This window comes from Meles meles, chromosome 7 (genome assembly GCF_922984935.1).
Source record: "Meles meles chromosome 7, mMelMel3.1 paternal haplotype, whole genome shotgun sequence".
Lineage (NCBI taxonomy): Eukaryota > Metazoa > Chordata > Mammalia > Carnivora > Mustelidae > Meles > Meles meles.
This window is the reverse complement of record NC_060072.1, coordinates 59,064,774-59,079,914: the sequence shown is the minus strand read 5'-3', so window position 1 is coordinate 59,079,914 and position 15,141 is coordinate 59,064,774. Positions and strand designations below refer to the sequence as shown.

The 15,141-nt window shown below is 36.7% G+C and overlaps 1 protein-coding gene across 10 annotated transcripts in view; it reads left to right on the top strand.

Annotated features, from left to right (window-relative positions):
- EPS8 (epidermal growth factor receptor pathway substrate 8) overlaps positions 1 to 15,141 on the top strand; it is a 187,222-nt gene that overhangs the window by 150,025 nt on the left and 22,056 nt on the right. For 9 of the 10 annotated variants that reach the window (XM_046011277.1, XM_046011274.1, XM_046011268.1 and 6 more), the window contains 4 exons: positions 3,956 to 4,104; positions 6,539 to 6,722; positions 11,349 to 11,479; positions 15,011 to 15,119. In XM_046011277.1, coding sequence (XP_045867233.1) covers positions 3,956 to 4,104; positions 6,539 to 6,722; positions 11,349 to 11,479; positions 15,011 to 15,119 — 573 coding nt within the window. The remainder of the gene's footprint in view (positions 1 to 3,955; positions 4,105 to 6,538; positions 6,723 to 11,348; positions 11,480 to 15,010; positions 15,120 to 15,141) is intronic. The other variant, XM_046011269.1, reaches the window with a different exon arrangement.

The following is a 15,141-nucleotide window of genomic DNA, read 5'->3' as shown; positions in this document are numbered from 1 at the left end:
AGAAGCAGTTAAGTCAGGAGAGGAAACATAAGAATACTATAGTATTCTGGAAACCAAATGAAGAAAATGTGACCAAGAGAAGGATTGAGCAACTGTGTCAGCTATCTCTATGGAGGAAGCTGATTTACCTCTGTGGCCTTGTCATAGCTGTACAAGGGCAAAGAAAGGTGATTTATCTTTCAGGAGGTGACTCTGAATTTAGATAATTTCTACCTTTGCCCATTTGGCCTGAATGCTTTCATGGGGCCATACTGAACACCAGAGGAATATAGTCTTTAACTGTTCGGCTGTAGGTTCATCTAAAATGTAGGGTCTTCTCTTTCTAGAAGGAAGAAGAAGAGAGTGGACACTAGGGAACAATTCGTAGTCTTTAGCATGCTCACTCTATGCCAGATCGAGTGATATACATATAATACATTTTTTCCCCAGAAAACTCCCTTCTCATACATGTGTATTTTTACCTAAGGTATAATTTTGAAACTAACAAAAGGGTGTGTTGAGAACAATTCCCTTTGTGAAGGAGTTGGAGGTTCCTATGAGTTTATCCAGCCAAAGTTTATACCTCTTGTGCCATAGGCCAGGATCCAAGATACACATCTTCATTTTCTAAATTTTCAATATGCGGCTATGTTCTTTCCTTATATAGTATGGTAATATACTTCCCTTCCCATTATATATTTCTTATATCTGCAGATGGTGTAATAGCAACTTTTCTCGGCTGACATTATGAACAACCATCTTGTCCTACAGGGCAGTTGGGAGAATTTACTGGAATATTTAAGAGAACACAACAAAAGAGTACAGGGGTTTGGGAAAAGTGTGCGCAGAAGGTAGATGGAACAATTGTTGCCCTCACATACAGACAGATCTGAGAAGAGAGTAGGTGACAAATCACCCTTTTCTACAATTCCACCAATTAGGTCATTCTGGTTTTTGTGGGAGGACGAGTGAGTGAAGAGTGGGAAGAGTGGAATCTCTTTTGAAAACTTCAAGGAGGGGGCGCCTGTGTGGCTCAGTGGATTAAGCTGCTGCCTTCGGCTCAGGTCGTGATCTCAGGGTCCTGGGATCGAGTCCCACGTCGGGCTCTCTGCTCTGCAGGGAGCCTGCTTCCTCCTCTCTCTCTGCCTGCCTCTCTGCCTAGTTGTGATCTCTCTCTCTGTCAAATAAATAAAATAAAATCTTTAAAAACAAAAAAAAAAACTTAAAGGAGGACAGAATTTCCTACCTTCTGGGCGAAAGCAGGCATGGGTGGAGTGGTTGTGAATGGCTCTCCCTGTCAGAAGAGCAAATGATTGCTTTGTAGGATGACAATAGCAGCGATGATAATTGTTAGTAAAGTGTGATTATCCAGTGTATTATTTCTGTGTTTTTTTTTTTAAAGAGTAAGAACTGTATGAAACAGATAAATTTCATTAATTTTGGTTTAGGGCATAGGAACACTATGGTTTAAGTACTCTAATATTTATCAAAAATGGAGCAAATTCAAATGCATTTCCCATAGGTTTTACTTGATTATCAAAAAAAAAAAAAAAAAAAAGAGAGAAAGAAAGTCCAAGTAACAAAAGGGATAATAAGTCTCCTTCTTTTCCCAAGGGCAACTAGACAAGACCTGAAGTAGAATATAAAATGAATATTACCTTACCAGCATAGGAAAGTAACAGCAGCATAAATGTCAGAACTGGGCAATAAGAGATTAGAAGATGAAAGTCCAAGACTACATCAATAATTTATGAATGCTTCCATATGTTGTTGCTACGTATAGAACACCAGATTTCTACTTGTCTAGTTACTGTTGAATAATTCTTTCTTTATAAGCTCTTTTAAAAATTAGATCAAGGACATTCATATGCAAAGAAGCCCATAGTAGCTAATTAACAAAATTTATATTCCTTATTCTTTGACACATTTCATACTGTCTTAGTTTGAATATTAGGAAGTGTTGAGTCTAAAGCTGTTTTTGCCACCTCCTCATTCTTGGCACACTCTTTCACACATCATAAGTAGATATGTAGTCATTACATAAAGCAGAGCTATAAAATAATGGGACTGGTTTGGTTTCCTTAAAATGTAGAAATTAGCCTTAATGATCAAGCTGTGTATCTGAAAATGGGATTTTCTTTTTCCATCAGAAATGACTCCTTATTCATGGTCTCTCCAATCAGAATATATCTGTTGCTCCTTTTAATGTTCTGCCTACAGAACCCCAGACATATTACTTGGACAAGAGACATGGAAAGGAACATTTATTTAGGGCCTACGACCAGCCACACCAAATCTGTGGTTTTAAACCTTGCAAGACCCGCCCTGTGCCCTCAGCATCTCCACACACAAACTCACCCACAGTGTCTATATATGCATATGGGCTTAGCATCCATTCTCTAGGGGGAACTACATCTTAAAGCTTTTTTTTTCTTTACATTTCTATTTCATTCCCTCTTCCTGCTGTGAAGCCAAAGATTTTAAAGTTCCTCTACTCCTAGATTTTACTCCTGTACTTTTCCCTCTTAATCATCCCTGCATATTCTCCAGAAGTGCTTATAGGACTTGGACGCAAGAAACTTACTGTACCAGGGGCGCCTGGGTGGCTCAGTGGGTTAAAACCTCTGCTTTCGGCTCAGGTCATGATCCCAGGGTTCTGGGATCGAGCCCCACATCGGGCTCTCTGCTCTGCGGGGAGCCTGCTTCCTCCTTTCTCTCTGTCTTCCTGCCTACTTGTGATTTCTGTCTGTCAAATAAATAAATAAAATCTTAAAAAAAAAAACAAAAGAAACTTACTGTACCAGGCTATCAGGGTAAATTTTGTTCTCAAGTAAGACTCAGCCTCCCTCCTTATTTCTCATCTTTTCTTTCACTGATTCTCAGTCATCCCCCTAACACTATGTCTTCTGCAATTGACTTGGTCCAAGTCCTCACTGGAGGGAAACATATGAATAATAAGCCATAAGTTAAAATGTAACATGTTACTTATATGCATAAATTGTTCCGAGGATACTGAGGTGCCTTAGAGCTATGGTTTGGGATTAAGGAGGGCTTCTTGGAAGAGGTGGTACTGGAGTAGAGTTCGGAGTGATAAAGGAAGGGCCTTCTGGGGAACTGGGAAGCAGCACATGCAGATACACAAAGGCATACAACAGCACAGTGTGCTCATAACACTTGGATGACCGGGGAGAAACTGAGAAACTGATTCTTGGTCTGGAGCCATTCAAAAAAAAGAAAAAAATCCCTTTTTTCTTGTGCCATATCTCTGGGAAGGTGAGATTTTTATAAAAGGGCTCTGGTTTCTGCTCTAGGAGATAACTACCATTCTTTAGCCAGGAAATAGCCTCTGAGAAGTCCATTTGGAGCAGTTTCCAGACATGCACTTATCATCATTTTGTTTATCAGAGAGTTGCACCTGCTTATTTGTTTCTGCTAATCATTAAATTACCCATTTTAAATCAGGACAATTTCCTAGAATTAAATTCTGGAGAAAAATATTATAGATTCAGAGTACCAGTTCTTATTCATCGCTCACTTTTCTCTGTGGATCCTTTTATTTTTGTATGTCTTTATAGGCACAGCCATAGACCATTAAGTTGAGCTTTATTTCTCTCTGTAGTATTCATTTATAGAACCATATTTTTCAAGCTTGGGATAATAGATTTGCCAGGAAAAATACGTGTAATTTTTTAAGCAAAAAGCAGAGATAGTTAAACCACCTGACTGAGAATTCTCTGGATAGCCATTAGTATTTTCCAGGGAAAATACAGTTCTGTGCAGCCAATAGACAGATCCTGTGAAAGTTGTTAAACTACTGACTTTACATTGTAGGTTTTTAGTCATGATTGGGCTGGGCAGGTTGACTTAATAAGCTGTTTTTCATTCAGGAGTACACCGCACCACATCCAGATTTGAGTCTATAAAATATACATTAATCATTATCTTCTTGCTAAAAAATGATTTATCGTCATTTTAGGTGGTGCAGGCAACAGGAGGTCCTGAACTAGCCAGTTCAGTACTCAGCCCTCTACTGACTAAGGACACAATTGATTTCTTAAATTATACTGTCAACAATGATGAAAGACAGCTGTGGATGTCCCTGGGAGAAACTTGGATGAAAGCCAGGTAAACGTGTAGGAGTTTAATACCTGTAATACTTCAAGTATTGTTCTTTGTTATTACTTGAATCTTACGAGACATTTATTTAGCCTTCTGCTTATAAAAGACTAGGCATTACAGATGAAAAAGCCTAAACTCTTGAAAAGCTAGTCTAGTGGAGAAGATATAAAGTATAAGGGATATTAAGTACCAGGAGTAACTCATAAACTGCTAATGTTTGGCAACGGGGAGCCATGAGGAAGAAGATTTGATGAGGGGGTTGGGGGGTAGTTACCTTTCAAAGAAGAGCTGGCATTTAAAATCAATAGATAATAATACTAGTCTATTATGTAATATATATATACAGACTATACAGATAGTGTTTGCCAGGCACTCTTCCATGGTTTACATAAGTACTGCTGTTATCCCTATTTTACAGATAACAAAACTGAGGCCTTAGAGTGGTTAAGTAATTTACTCAAAGCCATGTAAGTCTTTAATGGCAGATCTGCGATTTTTACCTGGCAGTCTGGCTCTGGAGTTGATGTTCTTAATTATTTCGCTGTACTGCCTTTCAGCAGGATGAGTAAGATTTCCACAAATACATAGTTGGGAAGGGGCCTTCCTAGTAGAAAGAAAAGCATGAATGAGAGCATGAAGCAGGAAGTCAAGAGAATGGAGAGTAAAAAATGGGTTTAGCTGGTATATCGACTTTGGGTAGCAGGCGCTGGTGGGGAACGGGGCAAGGAGGGATGGTGTTAAATGAGGTACATGAAAATAAGCAGGTGGACTCTGGAGAACCAATAGCTTTGTGATGAGGGGATCATTTCAAAAATTCATATTTTTCAGTAAAGTGATTGTGGAAGACAAATCATTTACATTGATGGCCTCATTTAACATTGCAGTGTTAAAGTTTCCTGAGCAATGCAAAAAAGAAAATATTTCCCATTTTATGATATGTGAATAAATAATTTTGCCTTCCTAACTTACCCCGATCATTTTATTTCTCTCACTAGTTAGAGTGGGTCATTCAGTGTGGTCACTTAGAAGCTTTTCTTCCTAATGCTTTTGAATGGGCTAGCCTGAAAGTAATGGATCAATTCACAATTTTTTTTTCTCCTCCGTTTCTTCTGTTGAAACACATATAAACTGTGTTTATATACAAAATATAAAACTTATATTTTGGACTTAGGCAACAGCTTGTGTTGGAATACGATTTACATATTGAATGATTTACCAAGCAAAAAATTATTTAAAAGCACTATAGTTGCTTTTATATTGAAAACAAGATTTAAATTTATTTACATATTAATATAACCTACTGTATCATGCTATTTGTATATTATACTTGGCTAAATAGATTTCTTAAATCTATTGGACCTTCATAGTTTATAATCTAATGATAAGCCTAGGGAGGATCTTTTTGTATTTTCCCATGAAACTTACTAAGTTAATCAGATCTCCTACTATAAAAAAAGCTCAGACTTTCTAATTTCTTAATTTTGGGTCATACCTCAAAATGAGAAAATAAATGACTATTGGAAAAACTGCATCAAAAGGAAATATATTGTTAGCTCTTGACAAGAGAGAAAGTAATTTTAAAATCCTAATTGTTAAGAGCATTAGGAAATGGATATATTGATTTAAAAATTCATAAAGATAAAAAGATCATGAAGGTACATAATAATCTGAATAAAATGGCTCATTTCATCATAGTAGAAATATAACCTGAAGAATTAATCTTTCACTTGTGAAAGATAAAACAACACAATATAGCAGAAATGAAGCTATAATTTCTGTCCCATTTATTTTTGTGGTTCATGAGTGATTAGGAGCTTGTACAAATAAGCCTCACTTAGAGTCATTAAATAATGAATGGGTAATGATTGCGATTTCAGATTAGTCCTAACTTGATTTTACTGATTAATGGCTCGCTGATAAATTTAATTTATAAAATTGGTAATGTTTCACTTAGGGGACTTTATAACTTAAAAAATCATAAATGTTAAGAACATTCTCTGTTGTTTTCTCTTTTGAAAGATATATCTTGATACCAGGAGCATTCATACAGTTGGGAGGGAGGGAAGAGAAAGATGAGAATCTGAAACTACTTTAGATACAAGAGAAGTTCATGTTCTAAATACTTTTAACACTTCTAGCCTCATGCTCCCTTTCCAAATGTTCAAAACCTGTATCCATGTTACGAAACTGAGTTAATGGAGAATTGAGGCAGTGTACTGAAAACAGGTCATGAAGCAGAATTCAATCTCTCTTTCCTTTCGTTGGCATTACAGACTATTATAAGCATGTCCATTTTCCGTTTTTGAGTGGAGAGAGGGCAGATTAGGTATGCTTTGTTTTTGTTTCTTGCCATGTTTTTGTTTTCTGTGGCTAACCTTGTTGAAGGTAATTTTGAAAATGGATACATTTCTTAATTTTGTGCCTTCATGTCCCTCTACAGAGCAGAGTGGCCAAAAGAGCAGTTCATCCCACCATATGTCCCACGGTTCCGCAATGGTTGGGAGCCCCCCATGCTGAACTTCATGGGAGCCCCGATGGAACAAGATCTTTATCAGCTGGCCGAGTCTGTGGCAAATGTAGCAGAACATCAGCGCAAACAGGAGACAAAAAGATTATCCACAGAGGTAGTTTTTTAGCACCACTTTTTGTAGAGCGTGCAATAACCTGTGCGTTCTCTTGTAATTCTGATTGTGAGTTATCATTTTATTGATCTGAAGATTGTTCTGGAACTAATGAATAATCTGTCTTGCTGCCATTGGTTACCTCTCACTTCTCTGTCATTGCCATGACAGTTGTTTTGTTTCCGTGTGAAGCCTAATGCCAGCCTTAGAATCCTGTTAGCTCTCACCCCTACCCACCTGCTGGTGTTCCCTGAGCCCTGGTGATTTCGTCTCAATTTTTGAGTGCCTGCGTTCTCCCCTTGTAGAGAATTGTCAGACCCTTAAGACAGCTCCCTGAACCGAGGTCCCTGAAGCATGCCCCAAGCAGCTCTTTCCCAAATGTCCCATTTCTTCCCTCCTTCTTCCTTCCTTCCTGACTTACCTCTTTCCCTCCTTCCTTCCACCTAGTTCTAAATTCTGAAACCTTCTGCCTGGCCCTAGAAGGCCAGAGTTTCTTCTGGACTTAATCCCCAGGCTCAAATATTCATTTATAACACTAACACAACCTGAGGAGATCACAAAATTTATTTTGCCTTTTAGGTATTTTAGTAAGCTTTAGAGTATAACCTACATGGGGAGCAAATTGAGGCATTGAAATTAGGTAAGTTTTCTCTGCACATTTCTTAAAAACGATTTTCCTGTGACTCTTCTTGTCCTGTCAGAAAAGAAAATTGAACATTGCTTAAAGCCGAATGAAACCAAATAGAAGGGTCAGAACCCAAGGAATTAGATGAATGAGGTCTAGTTTGGAAAAGAAACAGTAAATGATGACTAGATCCTCCTTGAAGTCCGGTTCATTTCCTTTATTTAATTCCATAGATTAATTTTTCTCAGCATGCTGTGGGTATTTGTAATAAGGCAAACATGATATGAAGGAATGATTAACAAACCAGAGTAAATCTTCACTTTTAAGGAAAAGCACATAAATTAATTTTTTAAAAATCAGTCCCTTGGATAGTAACCATAATATTATAGAAGATTGGTTAGATTTTGAAACTTTAGAGATAAAACAAATGTACTGCTTTGAAGATACATATTTTTTCTAATGTAATTGCTTTTTCCTCTGGCTCATTGAAGGGTAGAGTCTCTAACTGCTGTTTCTTCCAAGTGATTAAGAAGATGACCTCACAGCCTTTGCAGTCGTTGGCAGTCCCTCTCTGGACCTTAGCACTGTGGATTTTATAGTTCAGACCTCATCACTGTGGATTTCCTTTCCTCATAAGAGGGCAGCTTTACTAGAGGAAAAAAAGATGTAATTGAACATGAAATTATGACACACTTGTTGCTATAGTTACAGCCAACTATTTTGAAATCACAGAAATTTCTAGCTTACAGTCCTATATCTTAATGGGAAAATACATTCACTTAATAATGTATTGCCTCAGAAATTCACTTTCATACATTCTTTTTAAAAAACTTATGTATTTAAAGAGTGAGTAATGTTTCTGGGCTTTCTAGTGTAGAAGTTGTCTACCCTCATCAAAGAAGTAATTTTAAAGGAAGAATTATTGAGAATCTTTCCTAGAAATGAGTTGTCACTTTCCTGTTGTAAACTGTTTTCCATTTTATGGCCTAAGTACTTATTCAGAGGTTTAAAAAAATGAAATGAAAAGCGCCTGCTAGCTGTTTTAGGGGATTTTTATGCCTTAAGAATTTGTTGGAAGAGAGGCCAACTAATGGTGATTTAAAACACATAAAAAAATGCAATCATCCCCAGAAGAGGAGCTTTATTATACTTTATTGCTACTAAAATAAATACACTCAGGATAAGACCTGGATGATTCAGGATCTGGTGGTTTTGTGTAGAATTGAAAGACATAGGTGACATGGTGTGTCAAACATTAGTGGCAATACTCAACTTCTTTCCTTCCTCTGAACGAGCAGCAGACCTAAACAAGCTTATGTAGTCATCACAGTTAGTCACTCGTCATCACTCCTCTCCTCCCTTGCAATAATTCCGGTCACTGTCAGGACCCGGTGATCTCATGCTGACTGACCACATTCTCTTCTGTTCAGAGTTAGCCAAAGGTGAGGGTGATTCTTGACAGGTTCTTGCACTCCCACCATCTATAAAACATTGCTAACCATCTAGGGCCTCTCTTCTCAACTAGGAAAGTGAGAAACTGAATTAATTAAGCTACTTATTTGTCATTCTTAATTTCAGCTTTATTGAGGTATAATTGACAAAATCATGAGATATTTAAGGTGTTCGTCTGGTGATTTGTAAGGCATTGTGAAGGAATCCCCCCCCACCCCCCGCCATCTCGTTAGTTAGCGCATTGACACATCTGTCGCCTCACATATTTATCTGTTTTTCTTTTGGTGAGAACACTGAAGTCCTGCTAGCAAATTGTAATTACACAATATAGTGTTATCAGCTATATTCACCATTTCACATTAGATCCTCGACCTTATTCATTTATAGCTGAAAGTTTGTACCTTTTTACCAACTGCTCCCAATTTCCCCCAGCCCTTGGCAACTGCTTTTCTACTCTCTGTTTCTATGAGTTCAGCTCTTTAACTTTTTTTTTTAATTTCACATATATGATACTATGCAGTATTTTCCTTTTCCTGATTGGCTTATTTCACCTAGCAGAATGCTTTCAGAGTTCATCTGTGTAGTTGCAGATAACATGATTTGGTTCTTTCTCATAGCTGAATAATATTCCATTATATATTAACCATATCTTTACCCGTTCATCTGTTGATGGGCAGTTAGGTTGTTTCCGTATTGTGAACAAAGCTGCAGTGAACATGGAGTTGGAGATATCTCTTCAAGATCCTAAATTCATTTCCTTTAGTATTTACCCACCAGCGAGTCTGTGGAATAGTATGGTAGTGCTAGTTCTGATTTTTTGAGGAACCTCCATACTGTTTTCTTTTCTTTTTTAAATTTATTATTTTTTTAATAACAGAGAATCCCAAGCAGACTCCCTGCTGAGCACAGAGTCAGACACAGGCTTGGTCTCACAATGGGGAGATCATGACCTGAGCTGAAATTAAGAGCTGGTTGCTTTAACTGACTGAGTCCCCAGGCACCGCCCCCCTCCAGACTGATTTCCACAGCAGCTATACCAGTTTACATTCCTACCAACAGTGTACATGCGTTTTCTTTCCCCCCCACATCCTCACCCACACTTGTTTTATCTTGTCTTTTAGATGATAGCCATCCCAACAGGTGTGAGGTGACATCTCATTGTGACTTTGATTTACAGTTCCTTGATGATTAGTTATGTTGAGCACTTTTTCATGAACCCTCTTGTCCATTTGTATGTCTTCTCTGGAAAGATGGCTGTTCAGTTGCTCTTCCCATTTTTTGACTGGATTGGGTTTTTTGTTTGTTTTCTCTTGAGCTATATGAGTTCTTTATATATTTTGGATTTTTAGTCCTTATCAGATTCATGATTTGCAAATATTTTCTCCCATTCCATAGTTGCTTTTTCATTTTGTTGATGGTTTAAGCCAAGATATTTAAATGGTGGAAATTGTTTCTTTGTATTTATGTGTTAAGCCTATTCTAAAGGAGTAATAGAGTGTGGGTATTTTGACATCCACACTAGCCCATTGGAGAAACCTTACCTACACATCTGTGTTTAAACACATCCATACCCCTGCCAACTCTGTCATTAGGATGAACTATGGTAAACATGTATCTAAAACTTTTCTAAAACATTTCTGGTTTCAGATATTTTGCCCCAATGAGTTCATAAGCAATTTAAATAGCCAAGGACTTCCAGTACTTCATGGTCTGTTGTGCCTTCTCCATACTTCATTTAACATAAAGAAACAGTTATAGTCTTTACATGATTCTTTTTTTTTTTTTTTTTTTTTTTGTCTCTGTTTCTTTGTTTTTTTCCCCATAGCTTTGAAACCATGGTGCTCACTGAGGCCCATAGACCTCAGTTCCCCCTCCTGGTAGCTCCCAGTGGGCTCATGTTGAAATTAGGTTAACTACAAAAATGAATTACTTCAGCATTGTCTGATCCTGTATTAACTGTTAAGATCAATGTGTTTCTGTCTTTCTGTATTTTCTTCTTTCTGTATTTCCCTCAATAGTAATCTGATAATAGTGGCTGCCATTTTTTTAAAAGTAAAAAAAAAAAAAAAAAAGATCTGTGTACCTTTAAAAAATGAGATTGTAGATTGTAGTATGATTTTAATGCACAGAGGTTAAATGATTTTCATGTGATATTATTTACTTTTCCAGAGTGGTAAGGGTCTGTTTCTTAAACACAGAGAGCAAGTGGGCAGAGTTTTATTGTTGTTTTTAAACCAGTTTTATTTTATGTAAACTGTTAAAGTCTACGTACTACCAAAACCACCTATTACTGAAGTTCCCGAGGAGAGAATTTATTGCTTGTATACCCACTTATTTTCAGAATTATAATTTAGCTTTTGTACTAATGACTTTTCCTGTTATAAATAGGTCTTTGACAAAAGTGTATCACCCCCATTTCATAACTTGTTAATAATGGTGAAATACTTGAAAATGAGAAACATCAGAATCTGGTGGAGGATTTTGTTGACTAATATTAGTTGTCATTCCAATAGTCTTAGCAACTTTTTAATCTCTCTTCCTTCGTCTTTCAGCAGTCTGGTGTGTCAGAGTATCCTCCAGCAGATGGGTATGCGTTCAATAACATGTACACAAGAGGGCCCCATCTGGACCAAGGGGAAGCAGCTGTGGCTTTTAAGCCAACTCCTAATCGCCACGTAGATAGGTAACATTTCATGGTCACCACGTGAAGAGCGGCCGATACCTGTCTCTCATTTAGACCTCAAATAGAGGTCCCACCATCCTCATTGTTCACTACTTCTTTAAACTTTCCATCTGTTAATTGTTTAATGAAGTTTCAGTTGTTCCTTTATAGAATTATCTTTGATAAACACAGCCTCTAGTCTATAATTCTTACTGGAAAACCTCCAGCCTATAACTCTAATTTAGTGCAATGCCTTTGGATGACTTCCCCTTTTTAAAAAGATGCTCTGACAAAACCTGTGAATTAAGAAGAAAAAAGAATTGTTTTGAAACTCTCCATTAGTTTATACCAGATGGTCTCTAAGGATCCTTCTAGCTCTGTAACTTTTAAAGGAAATGATTTCCATCTTTCTCTCCCCCCCAACAAAAACAAACCTTCCTGTAGACAGAGCTGTTTCTAAGTATAAACTAAATATTTAGAAGGAGTCAGTGCCTTATTGGCCATTCTTGCTATTTCATCTTATTATATTGTATTTTCACTTTCCAGTTTTATATTTCACTTATTTTCCCATAGTTTCACTCTTGAAAAAAATTCAGTGTGGGCAGAGGTGGAGATTGGAGATGGGGGAGAAATAAAGGCACTTTGGAGTAGCTTTTTCTCTTCAGTCTTGTTTTCCAACCTGTGAATGAAGTTGACCAACCCCTCTACATAAAGGGAAGAAAATGAAGTGAAAAACATGCAGGAGACTGGCCATTCAGATGAAGCAGGATAGAGAACTTGCCCGGCTACCTTCCTACCTCAAAGCCTCACTCACCATGAGTGTTGTAATCCCTTTCCTTCTTCTCACTATACTTTTTTCTTAATAGAATCTAAAAAAGATGGGATCTAAAATGTGTGATTTTTGTTAGGAATGATAACAGGTAATATTAAGTAACTGGTGTGGAAATTTCACAGATATTACTCTAAGGACACCTGTAACATATTTTATTGAGTATAAAGTCAGCAATGAGTATCAGCAATGAATAATACATTTTGAAAATGCCAACATACGAAATAAGTTTTAATTGTAGATTCAACTTTTAGTAGATAATACATGAACATTATTTTCAGAAGTTTGAAAATTATTTCATTGAAATTCTTCTTGACTAACCTATTACTCATCCTAATATTTTCTTTTTCCTTTTTTGGAATTTGCTTTTATAATTATTTTTATTACCCTAAATTCTGTCACATGCCTGGAATGCAGTAAATGCCACATGAAGTATAGTCACTCTGCTGTGAAACTTCCCATGCCATTAGGTAAACCGCCTATTGAATATAGAGCCCTCACCACTGAGGGATTATAGTTTACTGCTATCCAAAAGCAGTTTCCGTTTTAGAGATGTCTCTGATCATTGCCAACTCCACGTCTGCTCTCTATCAAGTGCATTTTTAAAAAATTTTATTTTTTTTTTCAGTGTTCCAAAATTCATTGTTTATGCACCACACCTGGTACTCCATGCAATCCGTGCTCCTTAAGACCCACCACCAGGCTCAAGTGCATATTTATTACTTCAAAACCATGCGTTTTGATACAGTATAAATCTCTTAAGAAATTTCATGTATCTGAAAAATTACAAAATATGATTTTCACATTGATTACTGTGGTCCATATCATAGCTGCATTTAATCTGTGAAGGACGAGAAATTGAACCATGAAGACTTGTACATTCTAAAGCAATTTACAAGACAAACCATAAATGACTCTTAATCTCACAAAACAAACTGGGGGTTGCTGGGGGGAGGTGGGATTGGGAGAGGGGGAGCGGGCTATGGACATTGGGGAGGGGAGGCGAACCATAAGAGACTATGGACTCTGAAAAACAACCTGAGGGTTTTGAAGGGTCAGGGGTGGGAGGTTGGGGCAACCTGAGGGTTTTGAAGGGTCAGGGGTGGGAGGTTGAGGGAACAGGTGGTGGGTAATGGGGAGGGCACGTTTTGCATGGAGCACTGGGTGTTGTGCAAAAAGAATGAATACTGTTACGCTGAAAAAATAAATAAAAAAAAATAATAAAATAAAAAAAAAATAAAGCAATTTACAAAGTGCAGTCACCTCTGAGATACTCAGGATCACAAAGACGTCAAGAACTACAGCAAACTTTTCTTTTTAACTGGCTGGTTCAGATACACAGTGGCAGCGAGTTACTCTACCTTTGTTACAGTATATTCAACTCTATTATTAACAGCGATTGTTTTCTAGATCATGGAAGGGCAGAACTTGAGGAAAGAGAGATAGGAGACTGAAATTACTGCTTTTCTGACTTTTGAAGTAGTTGAATTCTTTATTCCCCAAATTAAATCTAAGTAGAATGTAAACATATAAACTAGGGAATAGGGATGGAAAGCCCATGGAACAGTTTTTAAGTTATTATTATTATACAGTAATTATTTGGCTGTAATGTTACTTTTCTCCCTTTTTCCTATTTTTTTAATATATCAAAAATGGCCAATTGGTAGCATAACATAGGGACCATCTTTTTCATTGTCCCTTAGCTCTTCTGGAGTTGCTAAGAGGTTGCAGATCACCTGTGACCACATGATACATTTTGTCCACAATTGTAATGCTGACCATGCGGTGATTCCAGAGGACCTGGTAGGCCACTTGACAGGGGACGATGAACAAACATCTTTAGTTCCTTTCTGCTTTTTCTCTTGTAGAAACGAGTAAGGAAATGTGGAAAGATAAGTGAAGGAGAAGAGGGAGTAAAATTAATTTTAAAAAAAACCCAGTTATTTGATTATTGAAATGAATAAAGTATAATAGCCAAGTTTTATTGTATTATGTGTAGAAGTATTTCTTAAATTATGTTAAGTCTATTTATGGTCATTTAATGATTGAAGGAACTATTTGGTTCTTTAAGGAAGTTTTCTTTTTTAAAAAAACAAATGATTCTTGGACCTGTTCTTACTATTAAAATAAGTTTATAAGGAATTAATTAACTAGGATGTGTTATTAGTCTTATACTTAATCTATACCTTCCCTTGCAATTTAGGAACTGGACAAAGCTTTCCTAAAAATTGACACTTAGTCATAATTTTTTAATATGAATTGAAGATATGGCTTGAATTAGTGAAATCAACATATAATTTAAATTATCACTATGGAAATTATGTTCTGTCTCCTTTAATTTTATAAAAAATCCTAACATTGATCTTTGTCCTAGTTCTTCCATGGTAGAGATGCTAATTAACAAAGCAATACCCCAGTATATTTAATGGACAAAGAATTCATAGATTTGCATTCTAAATTCGCCTTAGTACCCACTAACCTTGTGATTTTGCATTATTAATTTTTGCCCTAGGCATAGTATGCTCATTTTAATAGAAGGACTCCAAAGTTGTTGTTTTTTATTTCTTAGTTCTCATATTCTATGTAATGTGATAAACTAAACTACTATAGAAATAATTTGTCAGGATGTTTTCTGATAGGAATTAGCTTGCCTGGATATTTTACTTCTGTTTTCAGCCTATAGGAAGAGCTAGCTGAATGATATTTTCTCTTTCTTTTTATAGAAATTATGAACCACTCAAAGCACAACCCAAGAAATATGCCAAATCCAAGTATGACTTTGTGGCAAGGAACAACAGTGAGCTCTCTGTTCTAAAGGATGATATTTTAGAGGTAATAGAATTTTACTTTTTTA